Source organism: Oculina patagonica, chromosome 11 (assembly GCF_052425735.1).
Source record: "Oculina patagonica isolate OP01 chromosome 11, crgOcupat, whole genome shotgun sequence".
NCBI lineage: Eukaryota > Metazoa > Cnidaria > Anthozoa > Scleractinia > Oculinidae > Oculina > Oculina patagonica.
Genome location: NC_135768.1, coordinates 15,884,691 through 15,912,603, shown reverse-complemented (window position 1 = coordinate 15,912,603; position 27,913 = coordinate 15,884,691). Strand labels below are relative to the sequence as shown.

General features: G+C 38.7%; 4 protein-coding genes across 4 annotated transcripts; 3 read left to right on the top strand and 1 right to left on the bottom strand.

Annotated features, from left to right (window-relative positions):
* Nucleotides 1-121: 121 nt before the first annotated feature.
* LOC144630373 (BTB/POZ domain-containing protein 6-B-like) lies at nt 122-2,056 on the top strand. Its single transcript, XM_078488739.1, has one exon. The coding sequence runs from the start codon at nt 150-152 to the stop codon at nt 1,485-1,487; it is 1,338 nt and encodes a 445-aa protein (XP_078344865.1). The 5' UTR covers nt 122-149; the 3' UTR covers nt 1,488-2,056.
* Nucleotides 2,057-4,502: 2,446 nt separating this feature from the next.
* On the bottom strand, nt 4,503-5,935 carry LOC144630371 (BTB/POZ domain-containing protein 6-B-like). Its single transcript, XM_078488737.1, has one exon. It carries the CDS (start codon nt 5,868-5,870, stop codon nt 4,521-4,523), a length of 1,350 nt encoding a protein of 449 aa, XP_078344863.1. The 5' UTR covers nt 5,871-5,935; the 3' UTR covers nt 4,503-4,520.
* Nucleotides 5,936-10,590: 4,655 nt separating this feature from the next.
* Nucleotides 10,591-12,059, top strand: LOC144630368 (BTB/POZ domain-containing protein 6-like). The gene has a single exon (XM_078488734.1). The coding sequence runs from the start codon at nt 10,623-10,625 to the stop codon at nt 11,982-11,984; it is 1,362 nt and encodes a 453-aa protein (XP_078344860.1). The 5' UTR covers nt 10,591-10,622; the 3' UTR covers nt 11,985-12,059.
* A 5,766-nt stretch (nt 12,060-17,825) lies between these two features.
* On the top strand, nt 17,826-20,502 carry LOC144629671 (carbohydrate sulfotransferase 11-like). The gene is made up of 3 exons (XM_078487899.1): nt 17,826-17,970; nt 18,709-18,765; nt 19,667-20,502. Exons 1-3 carry the CDS (start codon nt 17,826-17,828, stop codon nt 20,500-20,502), a joined length of 1,038 nt encoding a protein of 345 aa, XP_078344025.1.
* Nucleotides 20,503-27,913: the final 7,411 nt, after the last annotated feature.

Here is a 27,913-nt window from a genome sequence, read left to right as displayed (position 1 = left end):
GCCATATTTTAGCCGTGTTTGCCTCGCTAAAACATGTACACAAAGGATTGCGTGACAGAATTTTCCCGCGCAATTGGCGCGCGCAAGTGCTCATTGGGAAGTGTAGTTCCTCGAAGGTTGTGTACGCTTGAAAACAGTTGTTAGAAATCATGGCAGTTTTTGACGAAAAGTGGCAGAAGGCCAAAGCGAGCATTACAGAAAGAGGTATTTTTATGTTCAATAACAAGTTATTGAGCGATGTGAGCCTTGTTGTTCGAGCCTCGAGTGACGAAGGTAAGCCCAAGAAAAGCAAAATGGCGATTCCTGCCCACAAGTTTGTGTTGTCGAGTTGTAGTCCTGTGTTCTTCGCCATGTTTTGTGGAGAACTGGCCGAGAGATCAGACTCTGTTGACTTACCAGACTGTGAGTACGATGGAGTGTTGGAAATGCTACGATACATGTACAGCGGGAAGGCGAAATTAAACGAAAACAATGTGATGCAAGTGTTGTATGTGGCAAAGAAATACATCTTACCTTCACTCGCCGATGAATGCATTGAAGTTTTGGAAAGAAACCTGAACACAGGAAATGTGTTTTGGGTTCTGTCACATGCTCGGCAATATGATGAGAAACATCTTGTGGATCAATGCTGGGAAGTGATTGACAGAGAAACTGAAGAAGCTGTGAAATCAGAGGAATTCTTGACAATTGCAAGGACTTTGCTTGAAGAAATTGTGAGCAGAGATTCATTAACAATCAGAGAGGAAGAATTGTTCAAAGCTGTTGATGTCTGGGCTACAAAGGAATGTGAAAGGCAAGGACTTGCCTTGGATGGCAATACTAAAAGAAAAATTCTAGGAGACCAGATTGTTAAAGCAATACGTTTTCCAGTTATGGAGGTGAAAGAGTTTGCTACTGTTGTCCCTGATTGCAAGATACTCACCCCAGAAGAAGTGTTTGATATGATGAAGTATTTCAATTCTGTAGTGAGCTCACCAGTTGGTTTCTCAGAAAAGCAAAGGGTTGGAACTTATTTATCATGTCCGAGATTTGGAGTTGTCATTGTGGATGAAAGTGATCTGTGGGACTTTGGCATGGATGAGAAAGAGTGCATTTGTTTCCGTGTAGACAAAGATATAAAACTCCATGGGATACGGATGTTTGGTTTTAAAAATAGCGACTATGTGGTGATTTTAAAAATAACAGACACTTCTAAAAGTGAATTAGTTACTTCAAAATCAGGAAAGTTTTCATCTGTGCACTTTCCGTTTAAATCAAAGTTTTATTATGGCTTTGATGTCTTATTTGATTCTCCAGCTGTTTTAAGAAAAGGCATCAAGTATTATGTTGCAGCCATAATAGATGGCCCTCCTTCATGTTTTGGGTTTGAAGGCATTTGTGATGTCCACTGTCATGGTGTGAAGTTTTCCTTTTCGTCGTGTGACTGTCAGAGTGGTTGTAGTAGGGTAGATATGTTAAGGGGGGCAATTTGCAGCATTTTTGTTTAGGCCAAAGTAATTTTTTTTCCTTTAGTGCCTGTAGCAGTCTGGTGTTTTATGTTTCTGTCAAGTCTACAGGGATACCATCCCAGTTTCAGCCCTGACTGTCACGCAATGCTCCACTCTTGGGAGAGAGGGTCCAGAGACATAGCCTGGGTAATGATGCTTGTGATAAACCAGTTACATACAACTAAACAATCCAGCTACAAAGTTAAGTCTTGTTGCATATAAGTGATCCACAGGTGCGTAGCAACCTGTTTGCCAGATGCACAAGCATACCTGAAAAATCGACCATAACAAAGTCAAGTAAGTGATAAAATCAAAAGCACTTAAATTCTGCCCTTCGCTGCTTTTCCTATTGTCACCTGAAAGATACCAACTGATTTTCTTTCTTTGTTTACTGAATAATAAGTAAAAAACAGTGAACAATGGAACTTGTTTTTGGTTTTATCTTGTCGAACGTGCCATGTTGTTTTGGCAATCTGAGTCCATCTTCACATAAAGTATCATGTGAAAGAAATGTGATTTCCAGGGGGAATCTGATGACTTATTTAGAAATTTGGCAGTTGTGCCATTGAAGTTCAGGAGAAAATAACTACAGCACAATTTGTAGTTCCTGAAAATGTCCATACTCCCCCTCCCCCAACAGAAGGGATTGGAAATTCTGGGGGGGGGGGACTCAAAGGCCAAAAACTTTGGGAAATGTATGAAGGTTAATTGGAATTTTTGAGAAGGGGGCGTCTTAGGAAAAATTCCTTCCATAGGGGAGGTATGGATTATTTATGGAACTACGCAATCGCCCACAGCAGTGTGGTCATGTAAATATAAGAGCTATTGGCATGATCAATTTGTAATAAGTAGTTCCTTCCTTTTAATGTTAACTATTTTTGATGTTATTTCTAAAAATATTCTGCAAAAAATGCAGGAAAGGGCATTTCTGAGACTGTAAATTCCCTATTGGAAGCGCATACATGTCCCAGACCCCTCTGAAGACACGCGCAAGTTGGTATGCGTACCTCTGAAAAAATCCTGGCTATGCCCCTGGTCCCTGCCTCTTTGCTGGAAACTGTACAAAAAATTTTTATTTCCTAGTTTCCAAACTACCATCCTGTGTCAGAAGATCATGGGAGAATAAGAATACTTCTAAGATGATGCAAAGAAAAAACACATTTTCGAATCAGAAAAGAGCATTCTACAAAATCCTGCAGCATTTGTAACAGTATTTCTCTAACTGGCCAGCAGACAAAAACCATTATTTTGGTGCATGTTGCGATGGCTGTATATTCCCACAGTGGGACTGTACAAAGAAAAAAAGATTCTCGATCAATGTTAGCAAATCCACTCAATATTATCTTCTTTTTAGGACATGTGTGAATGGTTATTTCTTGGTAAATAGAAAAGGTTTCAGTTCACATATCAAAGAGACTGTTAAGAATAAGTAGGTAATTACAGTAGTTTAAGAAAATAAGGTGCCACTTTAACATCATTGTAATGGTGCACATATAAAAAGGAAAATTGAAAACTAATAGTTATCAATGATGATCCATGGTTATGTTAAATGATTTTTGTATAGTAATAAAGATAATCTGTTTACCTCTTTTTGTATGGTAAAACAACAGAAATAGTCAATGGTGAATAAATAAGTGTATGAATTTTAAGAAACAATAAACTGATTGTATACATGGGAGGTAGGGTGTCCTTAATGTGTGACAAGACTGGTTTCAACCATTATTGGCATTACTGTTTAGGAATGTGTGACAGATTAGGAACATTCACCTTGGCCTGTCATTTACTAGTCGAGCAGTGAAGTTTGTGTGTGTCACTTGACCCTGAGAGCTATGCCGGCAGGGACCTTGCTTCTTGGCAGTACTAGCCTTGCCTGATTGGCTGAGGGCTACTGTAGATGCCTAACAAAGAATGGTCCTTGGTCCTCCCAGTCCAGAGGCCAGGCAATGGGCTTATCACACATCCCCAAAAAGAAAATACCGTAATTGATAACTGAATCCTCAACATTGACCCAATAAGGACATGTTTATATCACAAAAAGGACTGGTTACCCTCTCCCCAATGAGCCATCTTTTAGTGACCATATTTCAAGAAAAGTTTTTCCCTACCATCCAAGCCAAAAATTGGCCCTCTCGGTTTTAGACATGCTCTTTATGTCCAGATTTGCCCCTGGTAGGTGAGTTGAAAAACCCCAGAGTGTTTACATGACAAAAAGTTGGCTCACCCCTAAGGGTCACCCTCCTTTCTTTCTCTAAAATGAGTGGCCTCCAACCAGGATCACCCTACCCAAGACAATCTTGCAATTTCTTATGTAAATGGTTTGCAGCTGTTTATAAACTTATCAAATGCACTATTGCCTGGAAAGGCTCAGTAGGGAGGGTAACACTCCTACCAGAGACAACTTGTCTCTATATAAATAGGTCCTTAGTTTTTCCAGTATCCTAGAATTCATGGACCTTTTCATTTACACTTCAAATCAAAAGGTTTCTTTGCTTATTTATATTCAATTCTACAAAAAGCAAGACCAGAAAATTCATCTTCTGTGTTTTACTCACAAATTATCAGGTTCAAAGATATGTACCGTACATAAAAGTACCATAATACAAATAGTGCAGTGTAATCCAAGGATGAGTGTTAACTTTTTTATACTTGTAAACTGAAATGATATTAATAACAGATGATAATTAAAACTGGAGGTAATGGACAAATAATTATTATATTTATTAATCATTCGAAATTTCAATCAAAATATTGACATTCTTTTTAAAGTGAAATGCTTCAGCCGTTTTGATTGTAAGCTGAATTTAATGCAATCAGTGAACTTTAAACATTAACAAATGAATTTTCAACATGTACAATTGTCACACAACTCCTTAATCAATGTAGCCTGAATAAAACTTCTGCAGAATGCCATATTTAACATCAGTGTTACTACGGTAAGTACTCTTCGGAAAATTGCATGTATTCCAGTCAGCAGTGAAAAAAGAAAATGTCACACCATGGCTTTCACCATACAATTGTCACACAACTCCTAAATCAATGTAGCCTGAATAAAAATTCTGCAAATTGCCCACCATCAACATCAGTGTCATTAGGGTGAGCACTCTCTGGAGAATTATTCCAGTCAGCAGTGAAAAAAGAAAATGTCACACCATGGCACTGGACAGAAGGAAAACAATCGATCCCATACGGCGAATCAGGACCATCTGTTGTAGCCGTCACACGATACTTCTGGTCTTTGTATAACACAACAGGATCATCAAACAGAATGTCAAAGCCATAATAACAAGTTGATTGTGACCGTACTTGTGCAGAAGAAAACTTTCCTGATTTTGCTACAAACGCGTAATCGTTTTCAATGGCTATTATCCTCAAGATTGCAACATATTCACCATTTTCAGAACCAAACATACGTACTCCATGAAGTTCTATCTCCTTGTCTATTTTAAAATCAATGCAGTCATCACTGGCATAACGCCAATTAACTTCTGTTTCTACCCCACCAAATCTGCGACACGATAACTTGCTTCCAGCCCTTTTCTTTTCTGGAAAACAAAGTGGCGTGCTGGCTACTGAATTAAAATACTTCATTATTTCATACACTTCCTGAGGTGTAAGAATCTCACAACTAAGAACAATGCTAACAAACTCTTTCTCCTGCATCAGTGGAAAACGGATTCCTTTGAGGACATTTTCTCCAAGAATTCTTCTTTTCGTATTGCCATCTGGAGTCAATCTTTGCCTCTCACATTCCTTTGAAGCCCAGAGATCAACAGCTTTAAACAACTCTACCTCTATGATTGTCAATGTATCTCTCCTGACAACTGCTTCAAGTAAAGATCTGTTAATTTTAGTGAATTCCTGTGATTTCACAATTTCTTCTGTTGCTTTGTCAATCACTTCCCAGCATTGATCCACAAGAACTTTCTCATCATATTGCTGAGCATGTGACATAACACAAAACACATTTCCTGGGTTCACGTTTTCTTGGAAAAATTGAATGCACTCTTCGGCGAGAGAAGGTAAGATGTATTTCTTTGCCACATACAGCACTTGCATCACATTGCTTTCGTTCAATTCTGCCTTCCCGCTGTACATGTATCGTAGCATTTCCATCACTCCCTCGTACTCGCAGTCTGGCAAGTCAACAGAGTTCGATTTCTCGGCCAGTTCCCCACAAAACATGGCGAAAAACACAGGACTACAACTCGACAACACAAACTTGTGGGCAGAAATCGCCATCTTGCTTTTCTTGGGCTCACCTTCGTCACTCGAGGCTCGAACAACAAGGCTTACATCGCTTAGTAGCTCGTTGTTTAACATGAAAATGCCTCTTTCCGTGATACTTGCTTTGGCCTTTTGCCACTTTTCATCGAACACAGCCATGATTTCTTTGATAAAAGTCGAGTAGCGTCGATTATCGAAAGAACTGCAGCTTGAATGTATCCCAACAAGCCCTTGCGCGCGCCAATTTCGCGGGAAAACTTGGTGACGGACAATCTTGGTGACGCATTCCAGATCCAACCCCCAAAATAGGTTCGCTTTGGTGTGTATGCAGGAGACACATGCAGGAGGTGGCTTGAAACCTGGGGAGTAAAGGGGGAGAGACGATAAGGTGTGATGAATGGTCCTTTAAAAATGCCAATTTTTATATTTTAAAATAAAAACTAGCTATATAAGCAAGGAACAACGCCGCTGTCATTACAGCATTTTCAAGTTCAGTACAGTGTCAATGTCAAGTGCGATGGCTATTGATGAGTTTTAAAAACTAGCAATGGTATATATCGATTGGTTAACAGGCAATGGTATATGAGCTCTTATAACCCACTCATTATTTTTTGCGCGCGCTCATTGGACAAAACGCGTCACGTGGTACAAAATCGGACGACGGGTATCAGCGAATATACCCCGTCCGATTTGATATCCGTCACCCGATTTTGTAGGCAAGCACAAAACAAACGAATGAAGACATCTTATTCAATTCTAACTTTTGATGAAATCGCGGACTTAAAAAATCACGTTAACCATCAACTTACATTTGTTTCAACCACAGTTACGCCGGGTTTATTACATAGTTTTTTCCTGGGTATCCAAAGGTGATTATTTTCCAAAGGTACATTATTACGGATTGAATAGTTTATGTTGCAATCAAGATTTGTGACCAAACAGAATATATTTACTTGTTAGCTTGACCTCAAATAAACGCCGGGACCTCGAACAAACGCCCCCGGCGTTTATTTAAAAACTGGCAATTTTGAACCGGCGTTTATACTAGGCCGGCGTTTAAACGGGGTCCGGCGTTTAATCGAGAAAATACGGTACTTCGTCGCAATGAAAATTATAAACGATGCTACTGAGGCTTATGTCTTATTGTGTAGTTGTAGTATAAAAGAGCTAGCTGTAGTGTCTCTGAAAATAATGAGCAATGGGTTGATTCATGGATAATAGTACTTTACAAACTTACATTTTCCGATTGAACTTCGGCGTAAAATTCCTGCAACTGCTTTAGCTAAATTAGCTCGACCGGAGATACACAATTCAAGTGAACGATGTTTTGTTTCTCGCAAGACAACAAGGAGTTGCTTTCTTTGTCTCTTCGCCTTGTGCATTTGCTTCTAAATCCGATTTTTTGGCTGTATTTTGTCCCATTTACAACAAATAGACTTTGGTTTTTCCTACCGAACACAATTCGCTTAGCGAAAAACTGTTCGAGACTCTTGCCAGGCTTTTGTACATTATGGTAGCATTTTTTAGAGCATTTTAGTGAGGCAAAAGCATTGAGCATTATTCGAGCATTTTAGTGGCATTTTCCCGGAAAATTGATATTTTTCCCGAGAAAATAAAAAAGAAATTGATTTTTTTTAGAGAAAATGAAGACTTAAACTCAAAATTCAACTACAAATAGCCTTCTAGAGATAGTCAACTACTTTCTGTACTTAGCCTCGAAGATGATTTTGAGGATTATGATTTTTTTGGCTGTATTTATGAACTTGTATACGTTGTTGTTGTTACTTGCAACACTTGTACGTTTTTGTAAGTGTTAACAGTTAACGCCATGTTAAAAACTTTGAAACACCGAGAAGAGAGTTGAAAATACGACGCGCAGCGGAGTATTTTTGACGAAATTCGAGGTGTTTGGATAGCCGATGAAACACTGTCTCGAGTGTTTGATATATCTTCTCAATCGAAACAAAAACTACGGAGTAAACGGAGAAATAAAATCGTAAAAATCTACGCTAGATCGGGTTTCCAAACCATCGTCACGGTTATAATTTTCTTTGTTTTAACTTGATGAATTATTAATGAGTTTGAGAAATTAATTTTAAAAACCGTTTGTATAATGAGCATTACCCAAGCATTTTAGTAACTTTTTTGGGGGAGACCGAGCATTTTAGTGGGAAAAATGGAGCATTAAGGTGGAGCATTTTAGTGGGGAAACAAAAGCATAATGTACAAAAGCCTAACTCTTGCTGTACACGTACGCACCTGAATGGTTTTCCCGCGTCAGTGGCGCTGATTGGTTAATATTAATCGGATGATGAACCGAGAACTAATCAGCTGCAGGGCCGTTAATGCATTAACGGCCGCTAGGAGTCATTTGCGGCCCGCAAAGCGCGTGTTTTCAATAGGGCGGCTTTCAATTTGGCCGCGTGTATTGATAATAATGTTGACCAGTATTTTGACAAATTTCGCGAAATTTAGTTACTTTAATCGTAAAATATAAATATACCCGTTGCATTTTCGCGAAATTAAGTTCCCGCGAAAATAAGTAACAATATTAAGGTACGTGAAAAAAGTTTTGCACGGATTGAGTGTTTAGATCCGGTTTAAGTTCTCTATAAAAAAAACATGTCATAATTATAAACGAGGCAGTTTGACAGCAGAAACACAACCTAGCCGCCAACACCCATTTGGCACATTTAGCTACACATGATGTTTGTGAGCTTGCATCTCAAGTCCACTCACTGATAAAAGTTAAGAATTGGATGTATGAAAACTGAGATCTTGTAAAATATACGAATTATTTTTTTAGTTGAATACTCGGTTAAGAAAAACAACAACAACAGAAAACTTATGTTGAAATTTCATCAAGCCTTCTAATCAATTAATATCACAAGCAACATGATCGAGGAAAATTTTAATGATAGTTTACTAGCATCCTGTTACCTTTGGTATTCTCATTTTAATTCAGAAGAATTTCAACAACAACAACAACAATTTATTGAGGTATTTCCATGAAAAATACATGGTATTACCTACTTACCGTATTTACTCGAATAAGCGCCGCGGCGCTTATTAAATTTTTCGCACCTCAAGTGCGGCGCTTAATCGAGGGCGGCGCTTATTTAAAATTTGGACGCCACAAAGAATCTCATCTTTTACAGTAATTGAAAATAGCGTCTATTGATTGTCAGTATTCGTCTCTTGCTGAAGAGAGAAGTGGCGCTAGCTGTCCTGGCAAAGTTCGCGGCCTTCACAACATTTAACAGAACTCCGTATTGTAAGAATGTTAATGGGCGAGTGGTAAAACAATCACTTTAAGCTGCAAAACATAGCTTTTGATGGAAAGAAATGTCCAAGTTTGTTTTAGTGATGCTTTGTAGTGCTGCTTTTAGTTAAACGGAGGTCCTCGAATAAGCGCCGCATCGGGACTGCGGCGCTTATTCGGGGGCGGCGCTTATTAACTTTTTTGTCCCAAATGCGGCGCTTATTCGAGGGGGCGCTTATTCGGGGGCGCGCTTATTCGAGTAAATACGGTACAATTAAGAAATTATTAAGATATATAAAATAGAATCAGAAATAAAACAAAAATGCGATTTTATCAATTCGAAAATAAAGTTTCATGCCTAAGAGACATTGCTTGAAAAACAAAAGCAGCAGTTGATCGACATACAGCAGGATCAATGTTGTTACAAAGAAATAAAGATGTTGCATTAATATCAAACTCATTAAAAATACTATATTTGGCTGTTATTTCAACGTGGACTCTGGGAACGAGATTGGGACCACATATGCTATAACTCTCCTACCAGGGACACCTCTACTCCATATAAACAGGCCCTTAGGGCCTGTTTATATGGAGGAGAGTTGTCCCTGGTAGGAGGGTTACCCTCTCCCCCGCGCTATCTTTTACCGAGCGTTTATATGAGAAAGTTGTCCCTGTTGACCGAGCCAAAACTTGGCTCTGTCGGTTCAAAAGACTGGCGAGAGTTATTTTGAAATATCTATTATGGCGGCCTTTTCTAAAATCAGGAACGCTGAAGCATCGACGAAGACCATTTTGGACAAATTTACCGCCGACTTCGATATTGTTTTGGCCGATTCCAGCATTTGCGCATGCTCCGTATGTGTCAACTTGTCCCTGGTAGGCGAGGCAAAAATAACCAAACTGTTTATATGGAAAAAAAGTTGGCTCGCTCCCCAGGGTCACCCTACCTTTAAAGCGAGTGACCCGCCACCCAGGGTCACCCTGTCCCCCGAGCCAACTTTGCAATTTCTCATATAAACAGTTCGCAGCTATCTGTAAAGAAACGTATTAAAAGCTCTCTCACCCGGGGTGGCTCGGTATGGAGGGTAACCCTCCTACCAGGGACAACTCTCCTTCATATAAACAGGCCCTAAAAATTACAATGTAAAAATATATCTATGGGCTCCTGTTATCTATTCAAAAAAATACAAAAATTAGACTATAAAATTTAAAACTGAAAAACTAGTCTATAAAATTTAAAGACTATGTAGACAATAAAATTTAAAAATGTAAACTAATCGATACAAAGATTACAACAACAGTTGGCCTCGGTGGTCAGGTTAACATTGTTCAGTAAATTTTTAAAAATTCTAAGAGAGGACGCTCCTCTTATATTGTCAGGTAGGTTGTTCCATGAACGTGAAGTTTTGTAGCGATAAGATTTATGCAAATACTTTGATTTAAAGGTAGACTGATTAAGCTTACAATAGCCTCTTAGATCATAATTGCTAGAACGCAAGCAAATAAAAGTTGTCACATAAATCGGCCTATTGTTTTGGATTGCGTGACAGAAATTTCCCGCGCCATTGGTGCGCGCAAGTGCTCATTGGATAGCAGTTCGTTCGAATCTGTTGCTGCGAGAAACTACGACATAGAAATTGTTAGAAATCATGGCTGTTTTTGACGAAAAGTGGCAAAAGGCTAAAGCAAGCATCACGGAAAGAGGTCTCTTCATGTTTAATAACGAGCTACTAAGCGATGTAAGCCTTGTTGTTAGAGCATCGAGTGACGAAGGTGAGCGCAAAGCGAAGCAAACCAAGATGGCGATTCCTGCTCACAAGTTTGTGTTGTCGATCTGTAGTCCTGTGTTTCTCGCGATGTTTTGTGGAGAACTAGCCGATAAATCAGACTCTGTTGACTTGCCAGACTGCGAATACGAGGGATTGTTAGAAATGCTACGATACATGTACAGCGGAAAGGCGGAATTAAACGAAAACAATGTGATGCAAGTGCTGTATGTGGCAAAGAAATACATAGTATTACCTTGCCTCGCTGATGAATGCGTTCGGTTTCTGCACAAAAACGTGAACACAGGTAACGTGTTTTGTGTTCTGTCACATGCTCAGCAATATAATGAGAAAGATCTTGAAGATCAATGCTGGGAATTGATTGACAGAGAAACCGAAGAAGCTGTGAAATCAGAGGGTTTCGCGACAATTGAGAGATCCTTACTTGACTCAGTTGTCAAGAGAGATTCATTGACAATCAGTGAGGTAGAGTTGTTCAAGGCTGTTGATCTCTGGGCTACAAAGGAATGTGAAAGACAAGGACTGACTGCAAATGGCCACGTGAAAAGAAAGATCCTTGGGGAAGTTATTGTAAAAGAAATACGTTTTCCAGTAATGGAGAGCAAAGAGTTTGCCAGTGTTGTTCTTGGTTACAAGATTCTCACCCAAGAAGAAGTGTTTGATATTATGAAGTATTTCAATTCAGTTCTGAGCTCTCCAGTCGGTTTTCCGGAAAAGAAAAGGGTTGGAACTGGATTATTGTGTTACAGATTTGGAGATTCAAATCTTGGTGGATGGGATTATGACAATGATCAGAAAGATTGCATTGATTTGCAGGTAGACAAAGATGTACTGCTTTATGGAATACGAATGTTTGGTAGCGAAAATAGTGACTACCGGTATGTTGTAAATTTAGAAATAAGAGGCCCTATAGACAGATTTTACAAGACAGCAAAAGTTTCAAAGTCAGGAACTTTTTCTTCCAAGCGTTTGCAGACACGGCGGTTTTCTCACTTTTATGGCTTTGATGTTATGTTTGATTCTCCAGTTGTTTTACACAAAGGGATCAGGTATCGCATTGAAGCTAAAATAGATGGTCCTGAATCATGGTTGGGGTGCGATGGCTTTTGTGATGTTCAATGTCAAGGCGTGAAGTTTTCTTTTTTGAATTGTCAAGAAATTGACTGTGGTTCAACTGATGTTGACTATGGTCAATTTGCAGCATTCCTGTTCAGGCCAAAATAATTATAACATTCAAGATGGTAGTACCCCAATTAGACATAGCTGTCTCATAATGGAAGTGTTGATAGTCTAATTTGAAAAAAAAAATGGAATTTCTGAGTTTTCTATGGAGGGGGCAGGGAGCTGGTAGTAGGTGAATTGGGGGGGGGGGATGGTCAAGTTTTTCAGCCATCATGATTATGAGCATTGTGCTTGGAAAGTTTTCAAACAGTTGACTGGGGGTTTCTTTAGTGGCCCTCCCTCTGCAGTTTCAACCTGAGACTCACTCAAACTGAAAATATCCTTGAACTTTAAAAGATGAGCCTCTCTATGGGTATTTCCGAAGAAATCGAAGACACGAAGATCACCGCAGGAAAAATAAAAATAAAGATCTCAAGATTGAAGCGAAGATCTAAAATTGACCAAAATTCAGGTGATCAAATTGAAGACTCAGATATAAAACTGTCAAAACTCGTAAACACTACAGAAAATATCTGTAATTTCTGAATTTTGGTATTTGCCCCATTTCACTGTGATTTTAACAACAGTGGTTTACAGTCACTGCCGGGAAAAAAAAACCTTTATTGTTTCAAAAACTATTTATATTACTTTTCGTGAATTTAAATGTTAATTTAATCAGTGAGTGATGCAGTTTGTTACTGAAGTGAAATATCTATCAACTGCGAATAACTTTGAATAAACGTTCAAACTGTTTCAATCCGTAAAACGAAGATCTGCTTAAATAAAACGAAGATTTGCAAAAAAAATTGCAAAGAAAATAAAGACTGTGGGTACCCATGGAGAGGCTCAAAGACCTTAAGATTTGTTAGAACTTGAATTTGTTTAGAAAAGAGTTATCATTAGTTTAGAGGTGCTTCTAGGTCTTAACAGAATACCCCTAACTGAAGTATTGGTCTATCATGCATGGTCTTTTGTTTTCTTCGCATTTTTCATGTTTTCTTTCAAGGAAGTCATGGTTTAAAAATAGGCATGTCTAGGATAAACATATCGGTTGAAAAGTTATTTTTGTTATGATTGTTAATGTTTCAAATGAAAATTTAATATTGTTTCAAATGTTTTAAAGGGAACGTCCACTCTTAGTCTTATGATAAGTTCAGTGGCGGATCTAGGGGAGGCCCCCCCCCCCCCCATCGTACTTTCATGCCAAATGAAGGCCTGTAGGACTGAGAAAAATTATTTTTCGAGAGCAGGCCCCCCTTTTATTCTTGGAGTCTGGATGATCAGGCCTTTAATCTACTTACCTGAAGGTATGGATCTGTCACTGAAGTTGACATTGAATTGTTTGAAATAGTGCCATTCCATGTCATAAAATCCAAAATAGCGGCACACGGGAAATTAAAAAGCAACTATCTTTTCCATTTTTTGTTGCTATTTAATGTTTTTTTTCTCTCTTTTCTTGCAAGATTTGGAATTAAAGCATTATTTCAAATGATTCAATGTCAACTTGTCGTAAGAGTGGGATCAACTGTAAATGACATACAGTTTCATTTCAACATTTGTCATCATTGTATTACATACCGGTAGTATAAATAGAACAAAATTTTACATTTACCGTATTTATTCGATTAAGCGCCCAACCTCGAATAAGCGCCCACCTCGAATAAGCGCCCACCCTGAAGGTAGGAAAAGTTAATAAGCGCCCAGCCTCGAATAAGCGCCCACCCCCCACCCCACAAAAAAACTGAAGTGCACAAGAGGAGTATTGATTATTGAAATTGACTAAGTACTACTAAGAAGACTTCCCCCATGACCGAGTTTTCTTAGTATTTTTTCAGAAACTTTCGATGAACAGTCGAAATTTTGCTTTGTTTTGTTACATAAACAAACTTACTTTTTGCTGAAAATCGCGAAAATTTAATAAGCGCCCAGCCTCGAATAAGCGCCCACTCTCAAGGTCCAAAAATTTAATAAGCGCCCAGGGCGCTTAATCGAATAAATACGGTATTTTATATACTGTCATAATAATAATTATTCCCAAATGCTAGATTGCGTTGATTTTGAAGTAAAAAGTTTAACCGACTAGATGAAATTATAGTCTTATAGACTAAACACTTAACAGAACCTGTAATGTTTAATAAATGAGCAACAGCAAACCCTAAAGATATCCGTGAAACATGGTGAAAGCACTGAAACTTCGACCATAGTTAACTATGCTTCAAAAGATCAAACGGCGACGAGCAGATGTTGTTCAGAGCACTTGGATTGCGACTAACACACGTAAACAAACTCAGCAAGCGACTCTACCAGGGGATGGGGATCCCTGTATTATTGGAAAATAAAAAATCCATTACTTTCTCCCTTTTTACATAAGAAACCCATCCAGGCCCCTTGCCGTTATTTTTATGCTTTTGACCTCACGAGTGCAAAGAGCTTTTGCGAAGGAAGCTGACTGTCCATTAGACAAACAAAACAAACAACGGTACAAGCTCAAATCTGTACAGACACGGTAACCCCCCCCCGGGGGGTACTCCCATGAATTTCGGATAGGGGTGTGCCGCGGAAGTTCTTTTAGGGTTTAAAAACCCTGACTGATAAAAACAGCGAAAATTATACCCTTAAGGGGAGGAGTAGCGTTCCGTGATGACCTAAATAACAGCTAACCGCACAAGGCAAAACATAAATCTTTATAAAATCGCTTTTCTAATACTTAAACAGGATAGTTCAATTTTAAAATACCTTTTTCCGTTTGGCTGTGTGTTCTTTTTAGTTGATAGAATTTAGGTACCCTATCTAAGGATCACACCGGGAACACAATGCCAAAAGGAGCAAAAATTATACCCTATTTAAGGACCGAGAACCTCAAAAACCATACCAGTGCCATACCCTATCCCTCGGCACATACCTATATAGCCCATATATGGGAGTACCCCTCCCCCCATCCGCAGGTTAACCACCCTAAACTAATCACAGCAGGAGTTTATGGACCGTTTTAATTAATGGTTTTACATACTTTGACTTCGTCCAACCGCTCTCGGAGGAGAAAGATTTAATCAGCAGAGTGGCAGCCTATCTAACACAGCTCCTCTCAGAAAGGTGGGTTTTATCTTACTTACTTCATTATTGGCTATATTTAATTGTGAGAACTTGTGCGTGCCAGACCTGAATAACAAAACGCGCGCACAATAGAACTTAAAGCAAGGTCCGATGTTTTCAGGTTCTGAGTTAACTTCACCGCAATTGTTGTTGCTGCTGTTGTATACATCGATCAATTAATGTATCGAAACGTTTTCTCTCTAAAGTTTAAAAATGCGAGCATTTTACAGACAGTTTAAGTTAACAGCCTTAAAAGTTTATCTCTTATGCTTATACTGAGTGTTGCTTTTCATCAAAACAGATCTATTGAAATTTAAATTCCATTTTTACGCTTGACTTAAAGTGCGCGTTTTTCTAAATAATATTTATTTCATAAAGATCCTAGCTAAGTGCACTGCCACATCAGCGAAGTAACAGCATATTTAAAAAAAACACAACTTTCCAGGCTAAACTTTCTAAAAGCCTTTTTGCAATTTTGAAACGTTTTCCAGTATTTCGGTTTCGGCGAGTCGAAGTTCGAGTTATGCTAACCATTTTATACACGCACTCTTGATCAAGCGGGAAAAGGAAATTTCAATAGAACTGTCAAAATGGAAAGCAACTTGAAGCAACACTCAGTAAGAAATAAATTAAAGGAGAAGTTCACTCCAGAATAGCCATTTATTTTCTTTACGCCAATAAAACGTTTACACAAAGATATGTTATTCGCCAAAATTTCAGCCTCCAACGTGCGCTATAAGCCTACGAAATCTTTCCAAAAACTCGACAACTGAACGCCGCCATCTTGGAGCTGGTAATGTATGCATGACGTCAAAGAGCTCATCCTGAAGCTTGGCGGTAAAATTTTAATACTCGAAACTCCTTGTTTCTTTGTAGTGGCTTTTGTTTGTCAAAATTCCTGTTTGTGCAGCTCCATTTTGCTCAAACAGAGCTCCAAAAAATACAAAAAACAAGGAGTTTCGACAACAAAAATTTTTCCGCTAAACTTCAGGCTGAGCTCTTTGACGTCACACATACATTACCAGCTCCAAGATGGCGGCGTTCAGTTGTTGAGTTTTGGGAAAGATTTCGTAGGGTTATAGCGAACGTTGGAGGCTGAAATTTTGGTGAATAACATATCTTTGTGTAAACGTTTTATTGGCGTAAAGAAAATAAATGGCCATTCTGGAGTGAACTTCTCCTTTAAACTTAATTAAGTTGATATTGTTCTGAATTAAAACTATTCGTAAAATGCTCAAAGAAGGAAATTTTTCTTTACCTAAACTGATTAATAATATTATCATGCAATTAATAAACAACTGCCCAAAACCTGAAAATTAAATATCGGACCTTTATTGTGTGTACTTGCTGCTATTCAGTACTGGTGTGTGAAACTATGGGTCTCCTAAAGTAATTATTCAGTCTGTTTGAATTCTTTGCTTTCCTTTCACGTGACGTCACTAAAATTGAGTTTTCACACAGACTCGTTCCCAGTCCCTACTTATTCCTTCTCAAAGGTGAAAAAAGACTGGGGAGAAATGATATACCTTCCCTTGATGCAATGCGTTCTAGTCAAAACCGTCTCGGGAGCGACTGGGAACGAGTCTGGTTTCACACGACATCAAGATGGCCGCGAAAAGAGATTTTGTTCATGAGTGTGAAATAGCAGAGATACCTTATTATAGGAAATTAACGCTTGTGTTAATTAAGGTGTTTGAAATTTACGCGACTTAAATTAACGCGATTTGAAGGAAAAAAAATTCCCAATAAAAGAAATTAACGCGAAAAAGGGGGTAATATTTCAAAATGAATGAAATTAACGCGACGAACACAAAGGAAAAAAGAACTTGTTGAGACAACAGGAACAAGTTTACTTTAACACAAAGGAATCTGACCGATTCGAGCATTCTTCACAGTTTTAGTGATCCGGCAGATTCCCACCCTGATGAAATAATACCTTTTCATAAGAGTAAAGACGTCTAGACTGTATCGAGAAATTGGGGCCAAAATAATGGAAATTAATTAACGGCGCGGAAATTAACGTTAACAAAAATTAACGCGACTTAAATTAACGCGAATTTTTGAAATTCGCGTTAATTTCACGAAGCGTTAATTTCCTATAATTAGGTAAAAAGTTGATATCATACACTTAATGTCTGGTACTAAGGGAAACAGATAGTTTCGTTTGTTTTCCCGAGAGTCGAGGGAAACATCGAGACAATATTACATTACTTTAAAAGAAAATTGTTTTTTATTTATATTTTACCATCCAGAGATAGAGGGGAGGGGTTTATAGAGGTGGTCGTGGTATTCAAAAATTTTAATTTTTGAATACACTCCCTGGAACTTAAAAGTTCCAGGGAGTGTTAAGGTCGGGACACACCAGGCGACAAGTTGCTGCCACATGTTGCCTCGTGTGGCATGGTGCATTCTTGCGAGAATCTATGTCGCTGCGACAGAATTTTGTCGCTGCGATGTGTCGCACGAATTCAAACTTTTACATCGCAGCGACAAAATGAGCGACAAAATATAAATAACCAATGAGAGAGCGTCATGAAAACTAGTTCACAATCCCAATCTTCGAAATTCACTGCGTGTGCACTGCACGGAACAAGCGCCTTGTCGCAGCGACTTCTTTTGAAGCAGTACACACGGAGCGAGTTGTCGCAGCGACCCGTCGCCTAGTGTGTCCCGACCTTTATAGGAGAGGGAAGCTTTTCAAAGAAGGAAGGAGGTTGCTACATAAAACAGTTACGGTAATCTGTTTCTCACAAGTCTTCGTTAAAAGTAATGCTTAGATCTGTCAACTTTTTTCTTTTTAAGAAAATAACCATGGCCTCCAGGAGATTTCTTCTGCTATTCACGTCACTGATAGTAACCGCTGTTGTAGCTCTTTACATTGTTAGCAGTAAAATGGAAAATGAAGAACCTGATGTTCCACAAATGCTCTCTTGGAAAGAAAACGGCCTCAAAAATGGTAAGTTTTTGAGACGGAAGCCGCCTGGACTTCGAGTATAAATTGCATGGACAAGATTATGTACCAAAATTATTTACATCTTCTTGTTGCAAATATCTTATCAAGGGACATGTTGTGTGCAATGACATGTCGCAGCGACATGTTGCAGTGACAAAATCACAACGTAGACACAAAGTATCTAACATGTTATTACAACATTACCCTGTAACATTTTTAATTTGTGTGTTTATACATACGTATACTACACCTAATTGCGATAACGTTGTCATAGAAAAAAGGAAAAAGGCAAATAGGAATTAATTAGCGTACTTCCATAACTGATAGCATTTACAGAAAACTCACGAGTTTTTATCTGCACACTTTGAGTCCACTTTTTTATGCTGTAACAAGGTAAATTAATTTATTCGTATTTTGAGGCATTTTGAGGCCATTTGTACGAATAAATTTCATGCATACGCTTAATTAATTAATTCCTATTTGACTTTTTCCTTTTTTGTTTTTTTATGACAACCTTATTGCAACTAGGTGCATTGTGTTGAAAAAAATGTTTCAAATTTTCAAACTCTTTTTTGTGCTGTCATTGTTTATATCTATTGGCTGTCAATGTTTCTGTGAACAATTTTCGCTTAAGCATGACGACATGTTCAATCTAACGCAGTTTGCTCGTTATGTCGTTAATGTGAAATTTTAAAGTTCTTAAACAGCTGAAACAAACTAAATCTGCATATTGTCTTTCAGAAGAGGATCCTTCCCTCTCTAGGGAAGAGAAACTGTTCAAATTGTATGATGAGGGTCGTACAGGGGTATTCTCGTGACGCGTGATTAGCTGATTTTATTTTCCGTGAAACGTGAATTTAATAAATTTATTCTTCGTGACCTGTGACCGGAAGGTTTTGCGTGACACGTGAAGAGCTTGAATTAATAACCGATATTCGTGATTTCACCACTTTATTCTGCGTGTTTTTGAGACGCGAGACATGCGAGAAATGGTTTCAAATATGACCTCCGTATAATTATCGTAACGTCTCATAAGTTATCGGGAACTACCAAGAAGCCGAGAGCTTCCCTCAGTTGTTCTTCAAACGCTCTTTGTAGAGTAAGAACAGGATAAAAGAGTACCTATTTTCGTGATTCGGGAAAATGAAACTTCAATATCCGTGATCCGTGATTCGATTCGTTATTTTTTCGCCAGTGAATCGTGCCAGAGACCCCCCCTGTACTACCCTCTATGATGGAGTGGAGCCATTTGTGATGTTCATTGGATATCCTTGTAGTGGTCACAGCTTCGTAGGCACCATATTAGATGCACACCCAGAAATTATTATCTCACATCAATACAATGTGATAAAGATTTGGAGAAAATATATTTCATCGACACAGAAAAACTTGCAAAAATATAAGTTGTAACACGGCATTCATAAGCTATCCCGAGATCGAGCGTCGTTCGGAAATTGTGCCAGTCCTAGTAACCAGACACGGTACAGAACGTACAACAACAATGTCCCAGGGTCAAGGCAAGGACAATATCAAGCGAAAATACTTATTTTCTACCATAAGTAGAAAATTTTTTTAAGCTGGTGTTCATTCTTTCTAGGCTTTTTTTTCGTTTTGGGACATATGGAAGGGAGTTCGCGATGTCCTTTTTTGCCGCACGTTTTCGAGTGTCCCTAAAGTCCTAATTTTTTTGTCGTTGCAGGGAATATCGAGAGCTCCAAACCAAATCCAGAAGAGAATCAAAAGGCAAGAAAAAAACGTCTTAACGATTATTGCCTCACGCACTCATTTAACGAGAAGCCGACACGGGAAGAACTTCAGTACATTTCTGTGGACGATGAAAACAAAATCATTTACTGCGCACTCCATAAAGTGGCCTCTAAAACGTGGATAGGGCTATTGGAAGATGCTCTTGGAATCAAACCTCGTGTTAGGCGCTGGAGCGTTTTCCGACGACTCGGTGATTACTCGCAGGAAGAACAATCGTTACGTCTCAAAACGTATTTTAAGTTTCTTATCGTTCGTGAGCCATTGCACCGCTTGCTTTCAGCTTTCAAAGAGAGATATCCACCTAAAGCACCACAGCGAGGCAAAAGCCGAATTTTCCGGCAACTTATTGTGTTACATCTCCGACCTGACGATTTTAACCCAAAAGGGATATACCAAGAATATGACGTTAGCTTTTCGGAATTCGTTCAGTATCTTTCTAAAAATGTTACACGCAACCCTCCTTGTCGACAATACGAGAAAATGTGCCATCCTTGCTATGTTAAATACGATTTTATTAGTCACTTTGAGAACATGGGGGAGGAAGGGCCTCTTGTTCTGCAGATGATGGGAATTGCAGACCGCGTAAGTTTCCCGCGAATTCATCGAGCAACAGACACAATTGAAGTGATGAAATACTATTCCCAGGTTCCTCCTCGGTATCTCAAACAGTTAGGTGAGCAGTACCGCAGTGACTATGAAATGTTTGGTTACGAGTATCTCGGTCCTGTACGACATCTTTTGAATGAAACAATATCTAATGGTCATTAAAGGAGCTATGTCAAGGGGATTCGAAGATCTTTGGCCTAAACTGTTCGGAAATTGGTGGTGGGCAACTTAACCTATAAAAAAGATTAACTTCGAACATCTAAAGGAAGATATATCCTTTAGTTGCATATAAAATTCAAGTTACGGCTATAAATATCGATTTTTTTGAAGACGCGCGGAAACAACTTGAAAAAGTAAGCTTTAATTTTTCAAGTTGCAATCCGTTTCCATCCGAGCCATCTGCAGCCAAAGACGCTCGCCAAGACCGAAATCATTTGTTTACCTCACACAAACCGAGCAATGCATTCCAAGAACTCTTCCTCCAAACTTTACTACTTTGCGATACTTCTTCTCAGTGCAAATGGGCAAACTGATTCAAGCCACTCAACCGGCATAAAGGACTGCGGCTGCATGCATCAACCGGTGCAAATGACCCAACCGACTCAAATGACCCAGCCAACTCAAATGACCCAACTGCCTCAAAGTACCTTATTGTTACTTATTTTCGCGGGTACTTAATTTCGCGAAAATGGAACAGGAATATTTCGCGAGACTTAATTTTCGCGATTTGGCCAAAAATACGTAATTAGCATAAAAAATACAATAGAAATCGTTTAGAATTAATTTTCGCCGGTCTTTAATTTCGCGATTTTTTGAAAATCGCGAAAATCGCGAAAATTAAGTCCCGCGAAAATAAGTAACAATAAGGTACCTGAACTGTCTCAAATCACCCAACCAGCTCAAATGACCCAATAAACACAAGTGGCCCATGCAACTGCATCAATTGACCTAACTGGCTCCAGTGACCCAAACAGTGCAAATGACCCAACCCGCTAAAGTAACTAAACTGCATCACATGATCCAACCAGCTCAAATGACCGAACCTGCTCAAATGACTTAGTGGATTCGAGTGACCATTTGCATCAAATGAATCAACCAGCGCAAATGACTTAACCAGCTCAAATGACTCAACTGCATCAAATGACCCAACTAGCTCAAATAACCAAACCAACCCACCCAATGACCCATCTGTCTCAAATGACTCAATTGGCTCAAGGAAACCAATTGCAACAAATTACTCAGCCAGCTTAAATGACACAACCAACTCAACTGACGCAAGTGGTTCAAATGACTCAACCAGCTCAAATGGCCCAACTGACACAAATGACTCAACCAGCCTAAAAACCTAACCTTAGCAGGTGACCCAGCCAACTCAAGTGACCAAACAGGCTCAAGTGACCCAGCCAGTGCAAATGACCCAACCCAAATGCTTCCATAACCCAAATGCTTCATTGACCCAACTGCATCAAATGGCCCAATCAGCCTAAATGAACCAAATGACCTAACTGCATCAATATCAGATGTCACAACCAGCTCAGATAACCCAACATGTTCAAATGGCGCAAATGGCTCAAGTGACATAACTGCATCAAAGTACCAAACCGGCTCAAATGACCCAATTGCATCAGATGAACCAACCATCTTTTAAAAATGACCCAAGCACCTCAAACAACCGGCTTCTGGCTCAATTGACCTAACTTGCTCAATTGATTCAACCTGTCCAATAGACCTTACAATCTCATTGACTTAACTGCCTTAAATGGCAAATCTGGCTTAAGTGACCCAACTGTGCATGCCTTGAATTACGCCACCTCAAGTTAGCATGCACAACGGAAAGGTTGATATGAACAAGGTATATTTGTGATACCAGTGAATATTCTGCCATTAAGCAGGTTTTAGATGTGCCTTAAGGACGGACCATTATTTTTTTGGAGGGAGAAGGGGGTATGAAAATATAGAAAAAAAATGTTTGCAGGGCCTAGAAAGACAATAAATTGTTTGCAAACACGATATGTATAACAAAACATAGGTGGAATTTCGAAAAAAATGTTTGCAGAGGTGCACAAACTAAAAAAAAAACAATTGCAGAGGAAACATACCCCCCTCCACCCTAGTTACTATTGGCATGTTTGCAGTGATGTGCTAGTAGGCTGCATTGCGTTCTGATAAATACCTTTAAAAGTGGGATATGCTCATCATGCATCACAACAAAATCAACTGCAAACGCTCTGAAAAAGCTATGATATCTTCCATTTCTCGTGACAATAAACATGTGACGAGTGCAGTTTCATTTCATTCACAAAACCTGCCCCAGAAATAAAGAAATAGATTTCAATTTACTCATTTACTCAAACACATTGGAAATCCTTTTGCAGAAACCTAACGGAAACAAGCAATTGCGGAAATCCGCTGACATAAACATGACGGAAACGTTAATCGACATTTCCGTGCCGGAAACATCGTAAACTGGGACTTTCACATTTACACTCTTTTTTATAAAAATCTAGTTTATAAGAATATCGAGGCTGAAATTTGCGACTTTTTAAGAATATTCTAAGAATAAACCCGAGGCTGAGATTTTGAAAAGAATATAGTTTTTAGTTGAAACAAAATCAGGTATTTTCATTTACGTCACTTTATCTCTGTGAGAAATGCTTTGTTTTAAGCCAAAACGGCCAGGCTGCAACGAAAAGCAATGGTACATGTGCACAATGTAACACGATAGAGATCTGGACACCAAACACTTGTAATTGATTACCCAATACTTGCTAAAACGGAAATGTCAAACGGTATTTTCTAAGAATGTTCATAAGAACATTTTCAGCCTAAAATCGGCAGAAAAATAAGAATATTCAGCCTGGGTCGGAAAAACTGTATTCTTATATAAAAAAGAGTGTATAGCCGGACGTAAATGTTTCCGTTAGGTTTGAGAAATGCGGAGACGTGCAAATTCGTCCTGCGAGATCTATTCAAGTCGCGAGTGTCACGGACCCGGGTTCGCGGGCGATTCCATATCGATACACGTTCCCTTTTCCGTCTGCTATCCACGCGTGTAGAACACGCGTTAGCGTGCGTGCAACACACGACAAGAAGCGCCGAAATCGTGACTCGCGTACTAAGCTTGTGATCTGTATCAGTGTTAGTGCTTTTCAGGGATTTTTGGAGACTTATTGAGATTTTATACCTCAGTTGTTGTTGATAGTGATTTCCTGGTGTCAAGAACGGAATTCTGAATTGGGTCCTTTTCAGTGTGAAAAGCAAAGAAACGCGGAGAAAAACTCGGCACTTGTATCACTTGATCATCAAAACAGAGAAGATTGCGTGTCGCATGAACGATATCCACTTCCTATGCTACGCGCGCAGAGTGAGCCAATCAAATCCGTTCGTTGTGCCAACTTTTGGCCAATGAGAGCATTTCGTTGTTCCAAGATTTCCGCGTGACGTTTCCGACGTCACGCACGGAGAAGTAAAACAATTGAATCAAGATGGATGCGTCGCTTTGCGCTGCTCACAAATACTCATTTATAAAAATCCCCCTCGATTGCTGAAAAGTATACAAAAGTTGGGCTGTGTGAAGTAGCTGAAATGGACATCTAAGTTCGCTGACGAAGAAAGTCAGGAAAATACAAAGCGTCGCAGCGCTCACGTGTTCTAGCTCATCTAAGGGACAACAAGCACATAAATCGCCAAATCACTCCTGAATCTCGGCGTCTAGACACGATAGAAATCGCTAGAGAAAACAAATGCAGTATGAAACGCTGCAAACCCTAAAGATATCCGTGAAAGCACTGAAACTTCGACAGATCAAACGGCGATGAACTGATATTGCTAAAAACACGTAGATTGCGATGAACACACGTAAACAAACTCAGCTAGCGACTAAATTAGCGTTTAAAAGTAATTCGAAAAATAGTTTGATCATTTCCTGGAATGGAAGTGGGCTCAATATTTATAGAATTTCTTGAAATTATCATTATTTCCCGGGTTATTTCTTAGCAAACGTGTAGAACTTTATTAATTTCTGTCACGCAACTCACGCTAGAACTCACGCAATCAGATTTGGAAATTTGGAAACTTTTGGAAATTTCCACGGATGTGATTGGTCAACATCTGGATATCCGTTACGCTGATTGGTTAAATTTTGGAAAAGCTTCTCCCTTGTGCGGCGTCCAATCTTCTCTGTTGTTTCAATGTTGGTGGACCATTGCGGCGGGCATTTACTAATCAATGTTGTTAGCGCAAAGGATGACAAGCAAAGTCGTAGAGCGTTCTAATTTTTTTCATTTCGGCTACAATGTCAAATTTGTTTCTCGGTGTCCTTTTGATTTTTACAATAACTTTGAAAAGAGCTTGCAAAGTAAAGCATATTTGACATATTTACTTTAAACAGGGCAATTTTCACATTTTTTCTGCGTAATACGACTACGAGCGTATGATTTGTTGCAGAGGTTTAATGCTTTTGCAGACATTTCCAGGGATCTACAGGGAGGTTTTTTACCTCAGTTGTCAGTTATTGTGATTTCTATGGTGTTCTTTCAATGTGAGAAGCAAGAAAACGCGAAGAAAAGCTTCGACACTGTCATCGCTATTTGATTGTCATTCATTCACGCGTGAGTTGAGTTGACCTATCAGCGCGCGACAGCTTTCACGCACGAATGATCGAGCGTGGTCACTCACGCGAGAACCCCGCGCTTTGCGTGAATAAAGTTTTATTAACAATTTCTTCGAAACTTTGCTGTCTAACCGTAAAAATATCGCATTTTAGGCACATGTAAGATCGTTTACACGTATAACGTTCATTTTAGATTGAAAAAAGCGCTGTTTGAAGCAACTATGCCTTAGATTTCACTTCTCTCAAAATTATTGTAAAAATCAACAGGTGACCTAGAAATAAATTTCACGTTGTGGTCAAAATGAAAAAATTTGGAACGCTTCACGAATTTGCGTGTCATCGAAAAATCGTCTCTGTTGAGCCCACGCAATAAAACAGCGGAGTAAAGAGAAAAAAGGGGATTCCCTTACCTGAGAATTACAAGAATTCTGATCGTTGGAAATAGCCGTGATTTTCTGACAAAAACAAACCAAATCTGAATTTATTTCATAAAGAAATGGATCATTACAACATGTCAATAACCTTAGCATGTGTAAAATTGCCTGGGAGTTGAATTGAACCCAGTCCAAAGGGTACTCAAGAGGTACGTATACCCTTTGACATGCCCACACAACTTTATGCTTTGATGCCCACAACAACAACTTGATGCTTTGGTCTTGACATGTCTGGCCTTTAAACAACTCTTAAAAGACTCTTGGTGTCTCAAACTCCTACAATATTGAAGAAGAATTATTCTTCAGATGACTGAGAAGAAACTCAATGATTTGCAATAGTTTGGTAAAAAAGAAAAATAAATTGAAGAATTTTATATTAAGAAAACATTTTTATTTAAATATGTTTTGTAACATTGTAGGAATCAGTTGAATGAAATAACAAAAAATATAAAAGTAGAAAAACATTCCAAAATATATAATGTAACTATGAGCTGGTATTAAAGCATGCATTGAATATGAGATGGTAGATAGCCATTGAGGGGCATAGTGCAAAGTTGGCTACAACTCAACCTCATATCCAACAAGTGTGAGTGGAATAATTGTAAGATTAAAAACACCCAAAGAATTGCATATTTGAGCTCCCCGGCTGTTCTCGTAGATGCGTACACCTACCATATTTGTTGTCTGTTATTTGTTTGTTATTTGGAGGATAATGCCCAGAACTGAAAGCTTGTCTGAAAAATGAACAGTTGGCCGAGAAGTGAAGTTTCAAGGACAACGTTGAAATTTTAAGGACAATCTTTCAGCCAAGGGCAATAACTAAACCAGCGAGCCAGAAAGGGGTTCATTTATTTTATAACCATTCAATTAATTTCTACAATGCACTTTATCACCGGTTATCAAAAGGATATTGACAAATATCAACAGATATCGGTTATTGGTTATCGTTATCGATAGATAATCAGACGGGGTATTTTGTCTGATACCCGTGGTCCGATTTTGTTCCACTTGATGTGTTTTGTCCAACAAGTGTGCGTGAAAATGAATCGGTGGGTTATAAGAGCTCATATACTGTACCATGGTCTGTCAAGCAATCATAACTCTCAATATACCACAGCAAGTTTCTAACAAAATAGGGTGTAAATGTTGATATATTGTCTAATAAGACTTAAAATAATAAGCCAAAAGACTCATAATAATATTAACAATTTTTAATTAATTAAGTATCCTTCGGGCAGCCTCTGTATAATCTTAAGTTCCCCGTCTGCTTGTCAACAAAAAACAGGCTTGGGTATGAATTTAAATGTAGAGCAAAACAAGCTAATTTATAAGCGTGATCGAGTCAAATGCATCCGGAAATGCAAAAACATAGTGCAGCATAACATAGCATCTATTTAAAGGGCATGTAAACCCATAAATACAAGTTTTTCTTAATCTACGTAAAAAGCAACGAGAAAAACGAATTTCGTATTCATTTTGCCCAGTTTGATTTCGTTAAGGAAAAAAATGGCATTTTTAATCAATTAGCAGAGCAACAGACATTCCTAATTGCTATATAACTGATGTATAGAGCTTTAGTAACCGATGAATTGACCGAGCTCAGCTGGACAATTGTAAAATAGAGTCTTCTTGTAGTTACAAATCGCCAGACAATGGCTGCGGTCACACCTACGACGTAACTAAAGTTTAACTATGGTTAGTCTCAAGTTACGTGACGTCATACCTAACTACAGTTAGTGCTTTCTGTCGTCTTTGCGGTCACACCAATGCAGTTAACTATAGTTCATGACAGCCCTTGTTGTTTATTTGTGTCCGGTTGTTCCTCTATTTTTTCTATTTTTGCACGGCATTTCGGCGTTGAAGAAAATAAAATGAAGTAAGGATGCTAGAAACCGAAGAATTCAAGCTTTATTTTTGCTAACATTGATGATATGTAATTTCTTGGCATGTTTTTTTTTTTTTTGTTTTCCTTCCCTTGACGCTTTGTTTTGCATATTTAGGTCCATCTCGCACGTGCGAAAAGAATTGTCGCATTCTGATTGGCTTTTCGTTTGTAAACTTAAGACTAACCCATGAACCTTGCTTGGGTATAACTATAGTTAGTGTGTATTGTTTTGGATCAGCGAGGCGTAAATTTTCTAACTATAGTTAGGGCGAACAGAGAAGCGGTCATATTACCGAAATAGCTAACTATAGTTAACGCCGTCCTAACTATAGTTAGCAGTCTAGATGTGACCGCAGCCAATAATAATAAAATAAAGGTCAATACAATGTTGGCATGTACTTCACTCAAGCGTAAATCAAACTGATATTATACGGTTACTACACGACTTAGTAACAAAGCAAAACTATAACAAGGCACAACAAAGGAACTTGAGTGAAGATCTGGGGATATTTGGAGCGATCTGAGATATAAACACAAGTTCTTCGATCGGTTAAGAATGCCGGTGTGTGATGTTTTATGGAGCTCGGCGTCAACGAACTGTACTCCGTAAAAACTAAAATCTTAAACTAAGATGATTAGCAT

Excerpts from the sequence above, each read along its gene's own strand:
- LOC144630373 (XM_078488739.1), top strand. The coding sequence starts at position 150 with ATGGCAGTTTTTGACGAAAAGTGGCAGAAGGCCAAAGCGAGCATTACA.
- LOC144630371 (XM_078488737.1), bottom strand. The coding sequence starts at position 5,870 with ATGGCTGTGTTCGATGAAAAGTGGCAAAAGGCCAAAGCAAGTATCACG.
- LOC144630368 (XM_078488734.1), top strand. The coding sequence starts at position 10,623 with ATGGCTGTTTTTGACGAAAAGTGGCAAAAGGCTAAAGCAAGCATCACG.
- LOC144629671 (XM_078487899.1), top strand. The coding sequence starts at position 17,826 with ATGGCCTCCAGGAGATTTCTTCTGCTATTCACGTCACTGATAGTAACC. Across the intron at positions 17,971-18,708 it reads AGAAAACGGCCTCAAAAATG|AAGAGGATCCTTCCCTCTCT; the intron begins GTAAGTTTTTGA and ends ATTGTCTTTCAG. Across the intron at positions 18,766-19,666 it reads CAAATTGTATGATGAGGGTC|GGAATATCGAGAGCTCCAAA; the intron begins GTACAGGGGTAT and ends TTGTCGTTGCAG.